Genomic DNA, 13,016 nt, shown 5'->3' with positions numbered 1-13,016 from the left:
AGGACAGAGGAGCCTGGCGGGCTACAGTTCATGGGATCGCAAAGAGTCAAACATGACTGCGCAACTAACATTTCACTTTCTTTCACTAATGTCCTATACACACAGTGCCTGGATGCAGGGCTCATTTAATAAATGTCTTGTTGAATAGTTAAGAGTGATAGGAATTCACAACTTTATTGAGATTTGCTTTGTAAGGTAGTCATCTAAGAAAGCTACCACATTAAGCTGTTAAGAATCTGGGTTGTTAGGAAGATCCAGATGTGTTTTAGAGATACCACTATCTGCAAAGTCTAAACAGATACACAAAAATGATATTAACAGAATAAAATAACATTCTTCCTTTTCTTTTTCCAAAGAATGTCTTTTCTACTCTGGCATCTTGGCAGCAAACAGGAGTTTTAGTCATTTGATATTTTCTTCTGATTCAAATTCACATTGTGAAGGAGAAGCTGCCACAGCTAAGAAATTAATGCTGGAATCCTACCATGTTATGCCTGGCTTGTTTTAATAATCTCATGGTCTGAACTTTCCAAGTGTGAGAGAAAAACAATGTCAGTTTCTGCTGACCTCCTGGAACCAGTGAGCTGTCACACAGGCTATATTTGTTAGTTACTGGAAGCTCTTTGGTTTGTCCCAGGGGAAGGTCAGTCAGTTTTTTTTTTTTCCTCCTCGAGAAATGTAAAGATAAATCTTATCTATAAAAAGTTTACCTTTTTTTCGCAAAAAGAAAATTGGCAAGTTCACTCCATATTGTTATTAACTTTTTCAAGGACATTTCTGTTTCTCTTGACCTTTCAAAGATTGTCCTAACCAAGAATTCTGTCTTCCTGTCAGGAAACCCTTGCTGCCATTCACTCTGTCAGTTCATGAAATAGATTGGAATATGGTTATTTAGGGGGTCCCTTTTTAAAAAAATCTTTTTGAATTATACAACATATCAGTCTAGCACACAAATCTTAAGTGTCTTGCATGATGAATGTTTGCAAAGTGAACACATCCATGTTAACTGTCATTCATTAAAATGAGCAGAAAACTCCTTTATGTACCTTTTCATCATTCCTCACCACAGAAGTAACCTCTCTTCTGTCATCAAGGTTAGCGTGCTTGTCCTGTTTTGGAATGTTGTGTAAATGAAGTCACACTGGATATGCTCTTTGCTATCTGCCTTCTTTCACTTCGATGTTATGTCTATAAGATCGATCTCTATAGTAATAGCTGCATCTGGAAGTTTATTCTGTCACTGCCATTTACTCAACTGAGTGAATATAGCACAATTTACTTACATCTCCTACTGCTGATAGTCATTTGGGTTGATTCAAGTTTTTGGCAATTATCAGTAAAGCTGTTAGGAACGTTCTTATTCATGTCTCCTGGTAAGCATAAGCATTTGTTCCTGTTCCATGTTACGGTAAGAGTGAAATTGCTGGATTGTAATGTGTGTGTATGTGTGCTTGTATGTGTGTGTATGTATGTGTATATATACACACACATATGTGTTCTTCCAAGGTGTTCGTGCAAGCTTATGCTCCTATCACAAACTGGGCGGTCGCAGTGCTCAGTCGTGTCCGACTCTTTGCCACCCCGTGGACTGTGGCCCACCTGGCTCCTCTGTCCGTGGGATTCTTCAGGCAAGAATACTGGAGTGGGTCGCCATGCCCTCCTCCAGGGTATCTTCCCGACCCAGGGATCAAACCCACGTCTTCTACATCTCCTGCACTGGCAGGCGGATTCTTTGCCACTGAGCCACCTGGGAAGCATCGATAACTATGAGGAGTTCAAATCTGTACCCTTATCAATATTTACTCATTTCAACTTTAGTAAAATTTAGTAAAATTTTCGCCATTCTAGTGGGTGTGTAATATTGTGGTTTTAATTTGCTTTTCCCTCATTACTAATCATGTTAATCTCCTTTTTAGTTATTTAGATATATACTCTTCTGTGAAGTGTCTGTTCAAGTCTTTTTTTCTATTGATTTGTACAAGTTCTTTATATATTTTGGATATGATTTTTTTGTTAGATATATGTATAGGAAATATATTCTCCCAGTATGTGGCTTGCCTTTTGACTCTTAACAGTGCCATTTAATGAAAAAGGTATTTTTTAATATTTATTTTTAATTGAAATATAATTGCTTTACAGAATTTTGTTGTTTCCTATCAAACATCAACATGAATTGGCCATAGGTAAAAATTGTATAATAAAATGCAATTTATCAATCTTTTTATGATGAGTTATTTTCTATTATGACTTCTATTTTTCCCAGAAAGGTGGTTGATTTAGGGAGCAGTAGGCTTGGTGGGACCCCGCAGAACATTGCTAAATCCACATATACCCAGGTACCAATGTCATTTAACATTTCAAGCATAGGTTTTGTGGATCCATTGGATGTGCACAGGGGGACATGAAGATATTCTTTTATTTTCTACTAAAAGCTTTATTGTTTTACCTTCCATATTTAGGTCTCTGGTCCACTTTGAGCAGATTTTTACTTACAGCAGGAGCTAAGAGTTAAGGTTTATTTTTTGCCATACAGTTGCCTCAGCATCATTTATTATTAATACTAAAAAGACCACACCCCCTAACTGAATTGTAGTGGTATCTTTGCAGAAATCAAGTGACTGTAAATGTGTGGACTTGTTTCTAGTTCCACTGGACTTATTCTTCATCCTTGGACCCCTGGGGTGCTGTCTTAACTAATGAAATGTTATATGAGGTCTTGCAATTTGGTACTGTTAAGTGCTACAGTTTGTTGCTTTTCTTCAAGATCGTCTTGGCTAATGTAGGTCTTTTGCCATGTTATAAATTTCCATAATAATGTCAGAAACAACTTGTTAACTTCTATAAAAAATGCTTTAATTTTGATCTGGATTCACTGAGTCTGCAGATCAAGTTGGAAAGAACAGGCTTCTTAACTATTTTGAATCTTCCACTTCATGATAATCATGTATATATTTATTCCATTTAAGTCTTTTATCTCAACAACATTTGTCTTCAGTATAGAAATTTGGCTTATATTTCATTACAAGAATTCCTTGATATTTGATGTTTTGATGCTATTGTATTTTATTGTTGCCAATTGTTTGTTGCTAGTATAAAGAAATACATTAGATCTCTACTGACCTTGTAGGCTGTGACCTTGCTAAACTCACTTGTAAATTCTAATAGTTTGTAAAATACTTTGCATTATCTATATACAAAACTTGATATCTGTAAGTAAGATAATTTGCTTCTTTATTTCTAATCTCTATATTTTAAATTTCTTTTTCTTGCCTTTAATTGGATGGGTTAGAACACTTTAGTGTTCTAGTCAACACTGTTGAATACAAGCATGATGATGGATATATATGTCTTATTCCTGACCTCAGTAGGAAAATGTTTAATATTTCACTATTAAGTACAATATTAGCTCTAGGTGTTTATTTAAAAAGATACTCCTTGCTTGCTAAGAGCTTTATCATATTGCTATAAATTTTTATCACAGTATTAAGTTTAGCAAATGCTGTACCTACTAAGATGATCATATGAGCTACCACCTATGTTCTGTTCATTATACCCTTAATTTTTTTCTTTTGAGACAACTGTAGATTCACATGCAATTGTAGAAAATAATACAAACAGATCACACAGGCTTTTTCTCCATTTTCCCTCAAAATAAGCATTTTTCTCAAAATTTAGTACAATGTCACAACCAAGGGACTGACATTGATCTTGTTCATGTTTCCACTCTGATTTTTGAATATTAAGTCAACCTTGCTTTCTTTATTCATGAAATATTATTTATTGTTATGTATTGCTAGATTCAATAAGCTAATATTTTTTGAATGATTTTGCATCTATATTCATGAGAGATATTGGCCTTTATTTTCCTTTCCTGAAATGATATTACCAGCTTTTGATATTAGGATTATAGTGACCCCATAGAGTACTTTGGAAGTGTTTCTTTTTTCTCTGTTCTCTGAAAGATTTTATGTATGTTTGATATTATGTCTTTCTGAAATGTTTGGCAAAATCCACCAGTAAAGCAAGCCAGCTGGCTTTGAAAAAAATTTAAAATATAGATTTGATTTGTTAAAACAGATCAAGGCCTACTCAAAATTTTTGTTTCATCCTGTTTTTCAAGAAATGTTTCCATTTAATATAAATTGTCAAATTTATTGGGAAAGTTTTTTTTCCCCCTTAATTTCTTCTTGACTTTTTAATAATGTCTGTAATCCTGTAGTGATGTCTTATTTTTCATTTATTTTCTCTCTTTTTTGGCTAGTCTTTCTGGTGGTTATCACTTTTAATTAACCCTTTTGGCTTTATAGATTTTCTCTTTTATATATCTACTTTCTATATAACTAATTTCTGCCCTTTATTTCCTTTCTTCTACTTTCTTTAGGCTTATTTTTGCTGCTTTCTTTTTTAAGGTTTTTGAAAAGGAACAGATGATTGAACTTTCAACCTTTCTTATTTTTAATATATAAACTTAAGCTCCGGGAGTTGGTGATAGACAGGGAAGCCTGGCGAGCTGCAGTCCATGGGGTCACAAAGAGTCAGACATGACTGAGCAACTGAACTGAACTAAGGTTATAAATTTCCCTTTAAACAACATTTACCTGGAGTTACAAGTTTTGATGTCATATTTTTCATTATAATGAAAAGTATTTTCCTTGTGATTTCTTCTTTCACCTATAGCTTTTTCATAAGTATCTTGTTTACTTGAAAATTATAGTTTTTTGTTATTGTTGTTGTGTTAGTTATTTTCTGCTGTGGTCAGAGAACTGTTCACGCATTTCAGCTTTTTGAATATTTGTTGCCACTTTTTATGGGCCAGGATACAGTCTATTTTTGTAAATATTTTGTGTACATTTGAAAAATATGTGTATTCTACAGTTGTTCACCTTTTTAAATCCTTCATGATTTGGGTGTTTTTTATTTTGTTTTGTTTTTGTCTATTAGTTACTGAGAGAGGTGTGACAAGATCTTCAAGCTTGACTTGGAATTTGTTTCTGCCTTTTTCGGTTTTTTATTTTGGTAAAATATACATAGCATAAGGTTTACCATATTGCTTTTTAGTTTGGTAAATTTGGCTTTATATATTTTGAGATTATGTTATTATTTAGAATTGTTATGTCATCCTGATGAATTAATCTGCTTATTATCATGACATATTTTGCTTCATTTTCTCTTTTTCTTAATACTTCTTACCTTAAAGTCTACTTTAATAGTTTGGTCATACCGCCTTCCTTTTGGTTAATGTTTGGTCAATCTATCTGTGGCCTTATATTTAAAATGTGTTTCTTGTAAAAAGCTTTACAAGCAGAAGTAGCTTTAAAATGAAATGCCAGTGTCAAATTCAGGTACAGTCAGAGTGTCCTTGCCTTGTGGTACCAATAACAGGGAAGTAATGAAGGCCTTGGAAGGGGCCTCAGAAGTCTAGATCTGATACCGCTGACAGGAGACGGACCCCCCTATTTTCAATCCTTTTCCCCTATGTTTATCTATGGCTGCACTGGCCTTGGTTTCTGGCTTTTCTTGGCTGGGGGCTGCTCTCGCTGCGGTGTGCTGGGCTTCTCGCTGCAGTGTCTTCTCGTGGCCGAGCACTGGCTCAGGCGCACGAGCTTCAGTAGTTCGGGTCCAGGGCTCGAGAGCGCAGGCTCAGTAGTTGTGGCACACGGGCCCAATTGCTCCGCAGCATGTGGGATCCTCCCCGGCCAAGCACTGAACTTGTGTCCCCTGCATTGCGAGGCGGATTCTTAACCACTGGACTACCAGGGAAGCCCTGGACCTCCCTACTGATGGACTATTTCTACAAAACAAACTACCACCCTCAAATGGGTTTATAAAATGTGTCGTATTCATTATAAATCATGTCAGAAGAGTGGACTTGAATTGTGGACTGGCTATCATCCAGCACCCTCTGGGTGGGAAAGATGTATAGTCAGTGCTATGCAAACCTCTGAAGTTTCCTCAGAAAATTTCTAAATGAACTATTTCATATGGGTATTCTAGATCAATCGGTAAAGGTCTAAGTGGTAAGCACCCTAGGGGACCATCTTGGTCCACTGTTATGCTCCTGAACACTTGAAATATGAAGTGTACTTTCATTTTTGTCTCTCAGGCCATGCAAGTAAATGAATAGCTGAATACTCAGAATTTTGATTTTAATTGTAATTATGACCTTTAGAAATATTCACTGCTTTAAAAATGGACCAAAGTGTAAATAAAATGGGCAAGTGATACACCTCAGTTCCCAAGAGAAAAGTACAGAAAATTGTTTTCACTTTTCAGTTTTAGAGAAAAGACTTCATCATTTTATAGGTGATGTGGCTTTCTGGGCTCCTGACATCTTCATAGAATTTGACTGGAGTTTCCTTCTCTTGGAAGTGGATGGTCATTTTCTTGCTCTCCACAGTCATGAGCTTCACTTCCAGGGGGCCCAGGTTTACATAATCCTGTGGTGAACAGACACAGAGCAGACAGGAGAGGTTATTTAGCAAGTTACCAGCCTTTGGCAGCCAGGTTTTATCTATTATAGTTGGCCTTTATCTGGCAGATTACATTGTGTCCTAATTGTCTGAATGCTGTATAACATGTGAAAAATAAGAGCTACTGTAAATAAAAAACTCAGTAAACGTATACACCCACTGGGTCATGGTAGGCAAGATCCCCCAAAGAGCAGGCAGCAAGGCTAGAAGGCTTGTGTCTTGGGGACTTGGGCAGTGGGTCGGGGTGGCAGGGTGTGGGGAGTTGGGAGGCATCAATAGAGTAGGGAGATATATCCTCTACAAGCTCTTTAATCAGTAAAATAAAGTATTGGCTGCATTTATATAGCCCTCTGCTGGCCAGGATATAACCACAGCAGAGTTTTCTATATTATTCACAATCAAAGGGACAGATTTGCTAACATCTTTGACAATTAAGATTAATACTGAGCAAATCCATATGAGTTTTACACATTTCACAGGATCTACTGTAGGTATGAAGCTTACCACATTCTGCCAAACTAAATATAGTTTAACATATCGACAAACAGAATGGGAAGTCTAATTGATATGAAATCCCACAGCTAACCCCAAACTGGGTTGAAACAGCTCCAGCCCTGTTCAATGTGTGCCTTCCTTTCGAAAGCTTCTCCAAGTCATACCTCCTCCTTTTGAACTCCTTCAACACTTCAGCAAACCTTTCCCAAGTGCCCACTGTGTGCCAGGATGTGTACCAAGTGCTGGGGCACAAGACTGGTCACGGAGACAGAGGTATACATTCCCCCTGAACAGTAGTCAGTGGTTGTCTTACCTGCTTTCTACTAGCAACATGTGATTTAGAGTAGGGCCTGCCACACGGGCATCTTGAGACTATACTTCTTCCTGTTCTTCCCTTTAAATTCTCAAGCATCTAACAAGTACTTGGCATGTTGTGAGGTTATCAATAGACATTTATAAGAATTTAGGAGAATCAAAGAATGGAAAAGGAAGGCAATGTTTTATTGCTCAGAAATGCATATAACTGTATTTAACTTTTAAAATACACAATTCTAGAGCTGCAATAAATGCATGAGAGAAGAAAAGCAAATTAGTGGAAATGTACCATATATTTCAGAACCGTCTAGAGCAGGATTCTGAAGTGAAACCCCATATTAGTCTGCTTGAGCTGCCACAGCAAAATACCATAGGCTGACCGACTGAAACAGCAGGACTTTATTTCTCACAGTCCTGGAGGCTGGAAGTCCAAGGTCAGGGGGCCAGCATGATTGGGTTCCGGTGAGAGCCCTTTTGCAGATGGCTGCCTTCTCACAGTGTCTCACAAAGCAAAACCTCTTCTTATAAAGTCACAGTCCTATCAAATTAGGACCTTTATGACCTCATATAACCTTAATTACCTCCTAAAGCCCCCATCTCCAGATACAGTCACAATAGGAGTTAGGGCTTTCAACATATGAGTTGGAGTGGGGGGCAGGAACACAGTTAAGTCCATAGCAATACAATACCATTTTCACCACATCAAGAACTTCCATGGAAAGTAAGAAGGTCTTAGAAGAGAACATAAGCAAAACATTCCCTGACATAAACTGTACCAGTGTTTTCTTAGGTCAGTCTCCCAAGGCCATAGAAATAAAGATGAAAATAAACAAATGGGACTTCAACTTACAGGTTTCTGCACAGCAAAGGAAGCCATAAACAAAACAAAGAGCCTGCAGATGGGAGAAAATATTTGCAAATGATGTGACAGACAGGGGCTTAATTTCCAAAATATACAAACAGCTCATACAACACGACAACAAAAAAACGAAACAATCCAATCAAAAAGTAGGCAGAAGACCTAAAGAGACGTTTCTCCAAAGAAGAAATACAGATGGTCGATAGACACACGAAAAGATACTCAACAATGTGAATTATTAGAGAAATGCAAATCAAAACTATAACAAGGTACCACCTCATACCAGTCAGAATGGCCATCGTTAAAAAGTCTACAGATAGCAAATGCTGGAGAAGGTGTGGAGAAAGGGGAACCCTCCTACACTGTTGGTAGGAATGCAAGTTGGTGCAGCCAATATGGAATCTAGTAGGGAGGTTCCCCAGAAAACGAAAAATAGAATTATCATGTGATTCAGCAAATCCCACTCCTGGGCATATATCCAGACAAAACTATAATTCAGAAAGATACATGCACCCCTATGTTCATAGCAGCAATATTCACAATAGTGGAAGACATGGAATCAGCCTAAATGTCCATCCGCAGAGAAACAGATACAGGAGATATGGTACATGTATTCAATGGAATACTACTCAGCCATGAAAAAGAAAAATAATCCCATTTGCAGCAACATGGATGCAACTAGAGATTATCATATTAACACTAAGTGAAGTAAGTCAGAAAGAGAAAGACAAGTACCATATGACGTTACTTATACATGGAATCTAAAATATGACCCAAATGAACCTACCTATGAAACAGAAACAAAACAAAATCAGGGACATAGAGAATAAACCGGTGCCTGCCACGGGGGTGAGGGGTGGCAGAGAGGGTAGGAAGGGGAGTTTGGGGTTAGCACATGCAAACTGGTATGTATATATAGAATGAATAAAGAACAAGGTCCTACTGTATAGCAAAGGGAACTATATTAATATCCTGTGATAAGCCATAATGGAAAAGAACATATCTATATCAGTCACATTATTGTACAGCAGCAGTGAACGCAATGTTGTAATTCAAGTTTGCTTAAATAAAACATGAATTTAGAAAAATAAATAAATTCAATGGATAAAGGCAAAAATAAAAGTAAAAAGGTTTTTCACTCAACCAAATGGTGTGGAATTTTGGAATTTTGTAGGCAGTTGTCCCCTAGCGTGAGGTCACTAACATGCCAGGTGTCCTGACACCAAGATACCCACGTGGGTGTTTGAGTGCTATAGAGTCTGCAACCATAGTCTTTAAATTGTCATTTGATGGTAGCAGGACTGAGTTGTACTTAGTTAAAATGGTTTTTATTGACATTCAGTTTCTGCTGCTTTCTAAATCACTCTTTCTCCTATCAGACTTTAAGTTCTGGGAGAACTTTTAAGGTTATTGGTAGTACCAAGAAGGAAAACAGCAAGAGGTGGATATGAAAGTGACTGGAAGGTACCGAGAAGGTTTTAAAATTAAAAGGCTTGATAATCCAGGTTTTGCCTAATGGTGTTATGTGGCCATTTGTACTTTCCAAAGATGGTCACACTGATACACATGTCCTATCCCATGCTTTTCTGAAAATATGATGCTGACCTTCTTCTTTCAAGATGCAGGAGCTATGTTATTTCCCTTTGGGTGGAAATTTATAGAAAATGATGGACTTGCTGGTGTAAGATTTCCACGTCATAGGAAACATTTGGTCTCTGGGACTGATGGCTTGGGAGAAGCCAGATACCAGAAGAAAGGGACAATAAAGGAGAGCCGTGTCTGTGAGGAGACCCATGTGGAGAGGAACTGAGGCCCAAGCTCCGCCAGCGTCACCTGGCCAGCCAGGTTGATGAGCCTCCTCAGAGGTGGATCTCCCTGCCCAAACCCAGCCTTCAGCCAGCATGCGGGTGCGCCTGCTACGGAACTCAAGTGAAGACGGACCACGGAAGACCTGGCCAAATTCCTAACCAACAGAAGCCTTGAAAAAGAATAAATGGTTATTGTTGTAGGCCACTAAGTCTTGAGGTAATTTATCACGTAGCCCTAGATGTACTGCCTTATACCATATACTGGTAATGGAGTTCTATCCATACATAGACGTAGCGAGCTGGGCAAAAGGAAGAGTGAAAATAGTATCTAGCAACAGGCGTGAATGGCAGGCTGCTTTTACTAATAACTTGCAAATAGAAATTTTCAGTATATTTTCGGTTAATTTTCTCCACTAATTAATAAAACAACATTTTCTCTAGCAGTGAAGATGTCTTCTCATGAATCTTACCTTGAAATCCTGCTCATCCTCATACAGTAAGTATTTCATATCAGAGGCCCCAAACTCTATGCTTGAACTCTCTTCTTCATCTATCTTCAGAAGCTGGCCGAGTCTGCTGTCCTTGTGACTAAGATGAAAACCACTGCTCCCAAATGAGATGCTTGACACGTCTCTGCTTTTTATGTCTATAGGTTGCGAGTCTGACTTTTCTGGGATGACTGCGAAGAAATCAATTATGTACAGCTTTTGGACAGATAAAAATATAGCACGTATTCTCTGTGACACTTTGAATTTGAAAGTCCTTTGAGAATCTCCAGGAGGAGATGAATTTGAGAATTAGAAATGTAGAATCGAGGTATCAGAGTGAGAGGGAATCCCATTGTTAGCAACCATGTCTTAGGTGCATGTCCCTGCATCAGCTAATAAGTTAGCATAATCATACGGGGGTCTGTGAGTATGCTGGCCTTTAGGTTGGTTGGCTGAACTAAAGTGCAAACCACACTGGTATAGACATCATCCTATCCTCTTCACCAGCTTCTAGTTCATTCACTGTGACACATGGTGACTTTGATTTGAAAACAGGGCTAAGGAAAGGAGATGGATTGGGTCAGCTCTGCAATGACAAGAGGAAGGTGGAGGAGCTGGCAGGTATCTAACCCCTGAATCGCTCTCAGCTATGAGATGCCTGTCCATAATAAGAACCTCAATAAGTGTTGGCCAAATTTTTTAAAAAATTACCATTACAATAAAATAATACCTTTATGTGTTTCTGACAACTCCAAAGGCACTTCAGGTGGTACTTCCTGCCCAACAGACTGGGTAAGATACAGTCGCCTACAAACAAATAAGAAAAGTAGTCTGTCAGCCAACAAATGTTGTAGCCCCTGCTCAGGAGTGTCTATCTCTCTGCTGGGAGCTGGAGATGCACAGAGGAAAAAGGGGCATCAGGCCCAGTGGGGTAGCAGACAAGATGACAGTGTTTCATGATGATGGTTTTTACCAGGATGGGTAATTAGCACAGTGTCAGGAGTGCTGTGGTCTTCCCACGTGGTACAGAAGTGAAGAATCTGCCTACAGATGCAGGAGATGCAAGAGATGTGGGCTCAGTCCCTGGGTTGGGAAGATCCCCTGGAGGAAGAAATGGCTACTGACTCCAGTACTCTTGCCTGGGAATTCCCATGGACAGAGGAACCCGGTGGGCTACAGTCCATGGGGTCAAAAAGACAAGACTGAATGACCGAGCACCCGGGCGTGTGCACACACACGCACACACACACACACACACACACACACGCACACACACACGAAGTGAGCACACACACACACGTACACACACACACAAGAAGTGAGCACACACACACACGTACACACACACACAAGAAATGAGCACACACACACACACACACATACACAAGAAGTGAGAGAAGCACCAGATTTAGTCTTAGGAGGTGAGGAAAGGTTTCCAGGAGGAGATGACACCTGAGTCAAGTTCTGAAACACCAAGAGATATTTGTCAAGGAAGAGCTTGGGGTAGGGGTGTTGTCCCATGATAAGGGAATAACAGACAAAGTCCGAGAAATGAGAGTGGTTACACCACCAGTTACATCACTGGTGCAGGAATCCAGATGAGGAATGATGGTGGCCAGCATGGGATGGATTTGAAAAAGAAAAAGAGAGAGAAAAAGACAAGACAACGAGCAGTAGGAAACCACGATGGCATCACGCTTTCACTGAGTGGCGTGTCCCAGCTACAAGCCTGGTGAGCTGTGCGTGTGCAGCTGCAGCTCTCTGTGCTGCGGAGGCCCATGGAGTTTTCCCTCAGAAGACACGATACCTTGGAAGCTGTGTGTGGCATTTCCATGAAGTTTACAAGTGACCCTTGCAGATACGCTAACAACCCTTCATGCTCAGCCAGCCAGCATCCAGAGTGAATCCCCTGGATTACAGGCTGTTAGTTTCTTAAAGCACACGAACAAAGTATCATCTGAGATACTTACAGCTCCAACAAATGATGTCACTGCATACGATAGTTATCTCTTAAAACCTTCTTGAGACTTGGTGAAGGTGTGTCTCGGTGAAGCTCTGGTCTGCGGGTGGTCAAGTCTGAGGCCACAGAGTTCTCTGCCTCTTGAATGACTAAGATCTTACTAAACACTGTGACCTTCACAAGTCTGGCTTCTCTCTTAACCATAGGTTTCTTGTCACTTTTGGACCACCACAGGGCAGCAGCACTTGGTGTTTGATGGTGCAGAAAACATTTCAAAGAATGCCATCATATGAAACTAGTGTTAGATAGATTTGAAGCACTGGTTCCCCTAGACTCAGCTCTGTGGCACTGAAGCCCCTGGGCAGTCACCTCTGGCTTACTCATCTAATGTTTCAAACAAATCCTGCAGTGCCTTATTGGAGTCATGAAGGAAAGCCTTGAGGGGGTCTGATGGGAAATAGAGGATTAATAACTATTAGCTAGAATACTCGATTCTTCATCCAAATAGGAAAGAAGAGAACTTTTTACATGTTCACTGGGTACACTTCACCTCTATTTCTCAACTAGAATAGACAGGACTAAATTCTCAACAAAGAGGTGGAATGGACAGTTGTCATAAAT

At 39.2% G+C, this 13,016-nt stretch overlaps 1 protein-coding gene across 1 annotated transcript in view; it reads right to left on the bottom strand.

The window, feature by feature from the left end:
- Positions 1-6,275: 6,275 nt before the first annotated feature.
- CCDC83 (coiled-coil domain containing 83) overlaps positions 6,276-13,016 on the bottom strand; it is a 48,349-nt gene continuing 41,608 nt past the window's right edge. The window contains exons 8-10 of the mRNA XM_068979039.1: positions 11,166-11,242; positions 10,418-10,626; positions 6,276-6,437 (exon numbers count right to left, since the gene is read on the bottom strand). Coding sequence (XP_068835140.1) covers positions 6,276-6,437; positions 10,418-10,626; positions 11,166-11,242 — 448 coding nt within the window. The remainder of the gene's footprint in view (positions 6,438-10,417; positions 10,627-11,165; positions 11,243-13,016) is intronic.

The sequence above is a fragment of the Capricornis sumatraensis genome, chromosome 8 (genome assembly GCF_032405125.1).
Source record: "Capricornis sumatraensis isolate serow.1 chromosome 8, serow.2, whole genome shotgun sequence".
Classification (NCBI taxonomy): Eukaryota; Metazoa; Chordata; class Mammalia; order Artiodactyla; family Bovidae; genus Capricornis; species Capricornis sumatraensis.
Note: the sequence above shows the minus strand (reverse complement) of the source record. Positions and strands in the feature narration are given on the sequence as shown.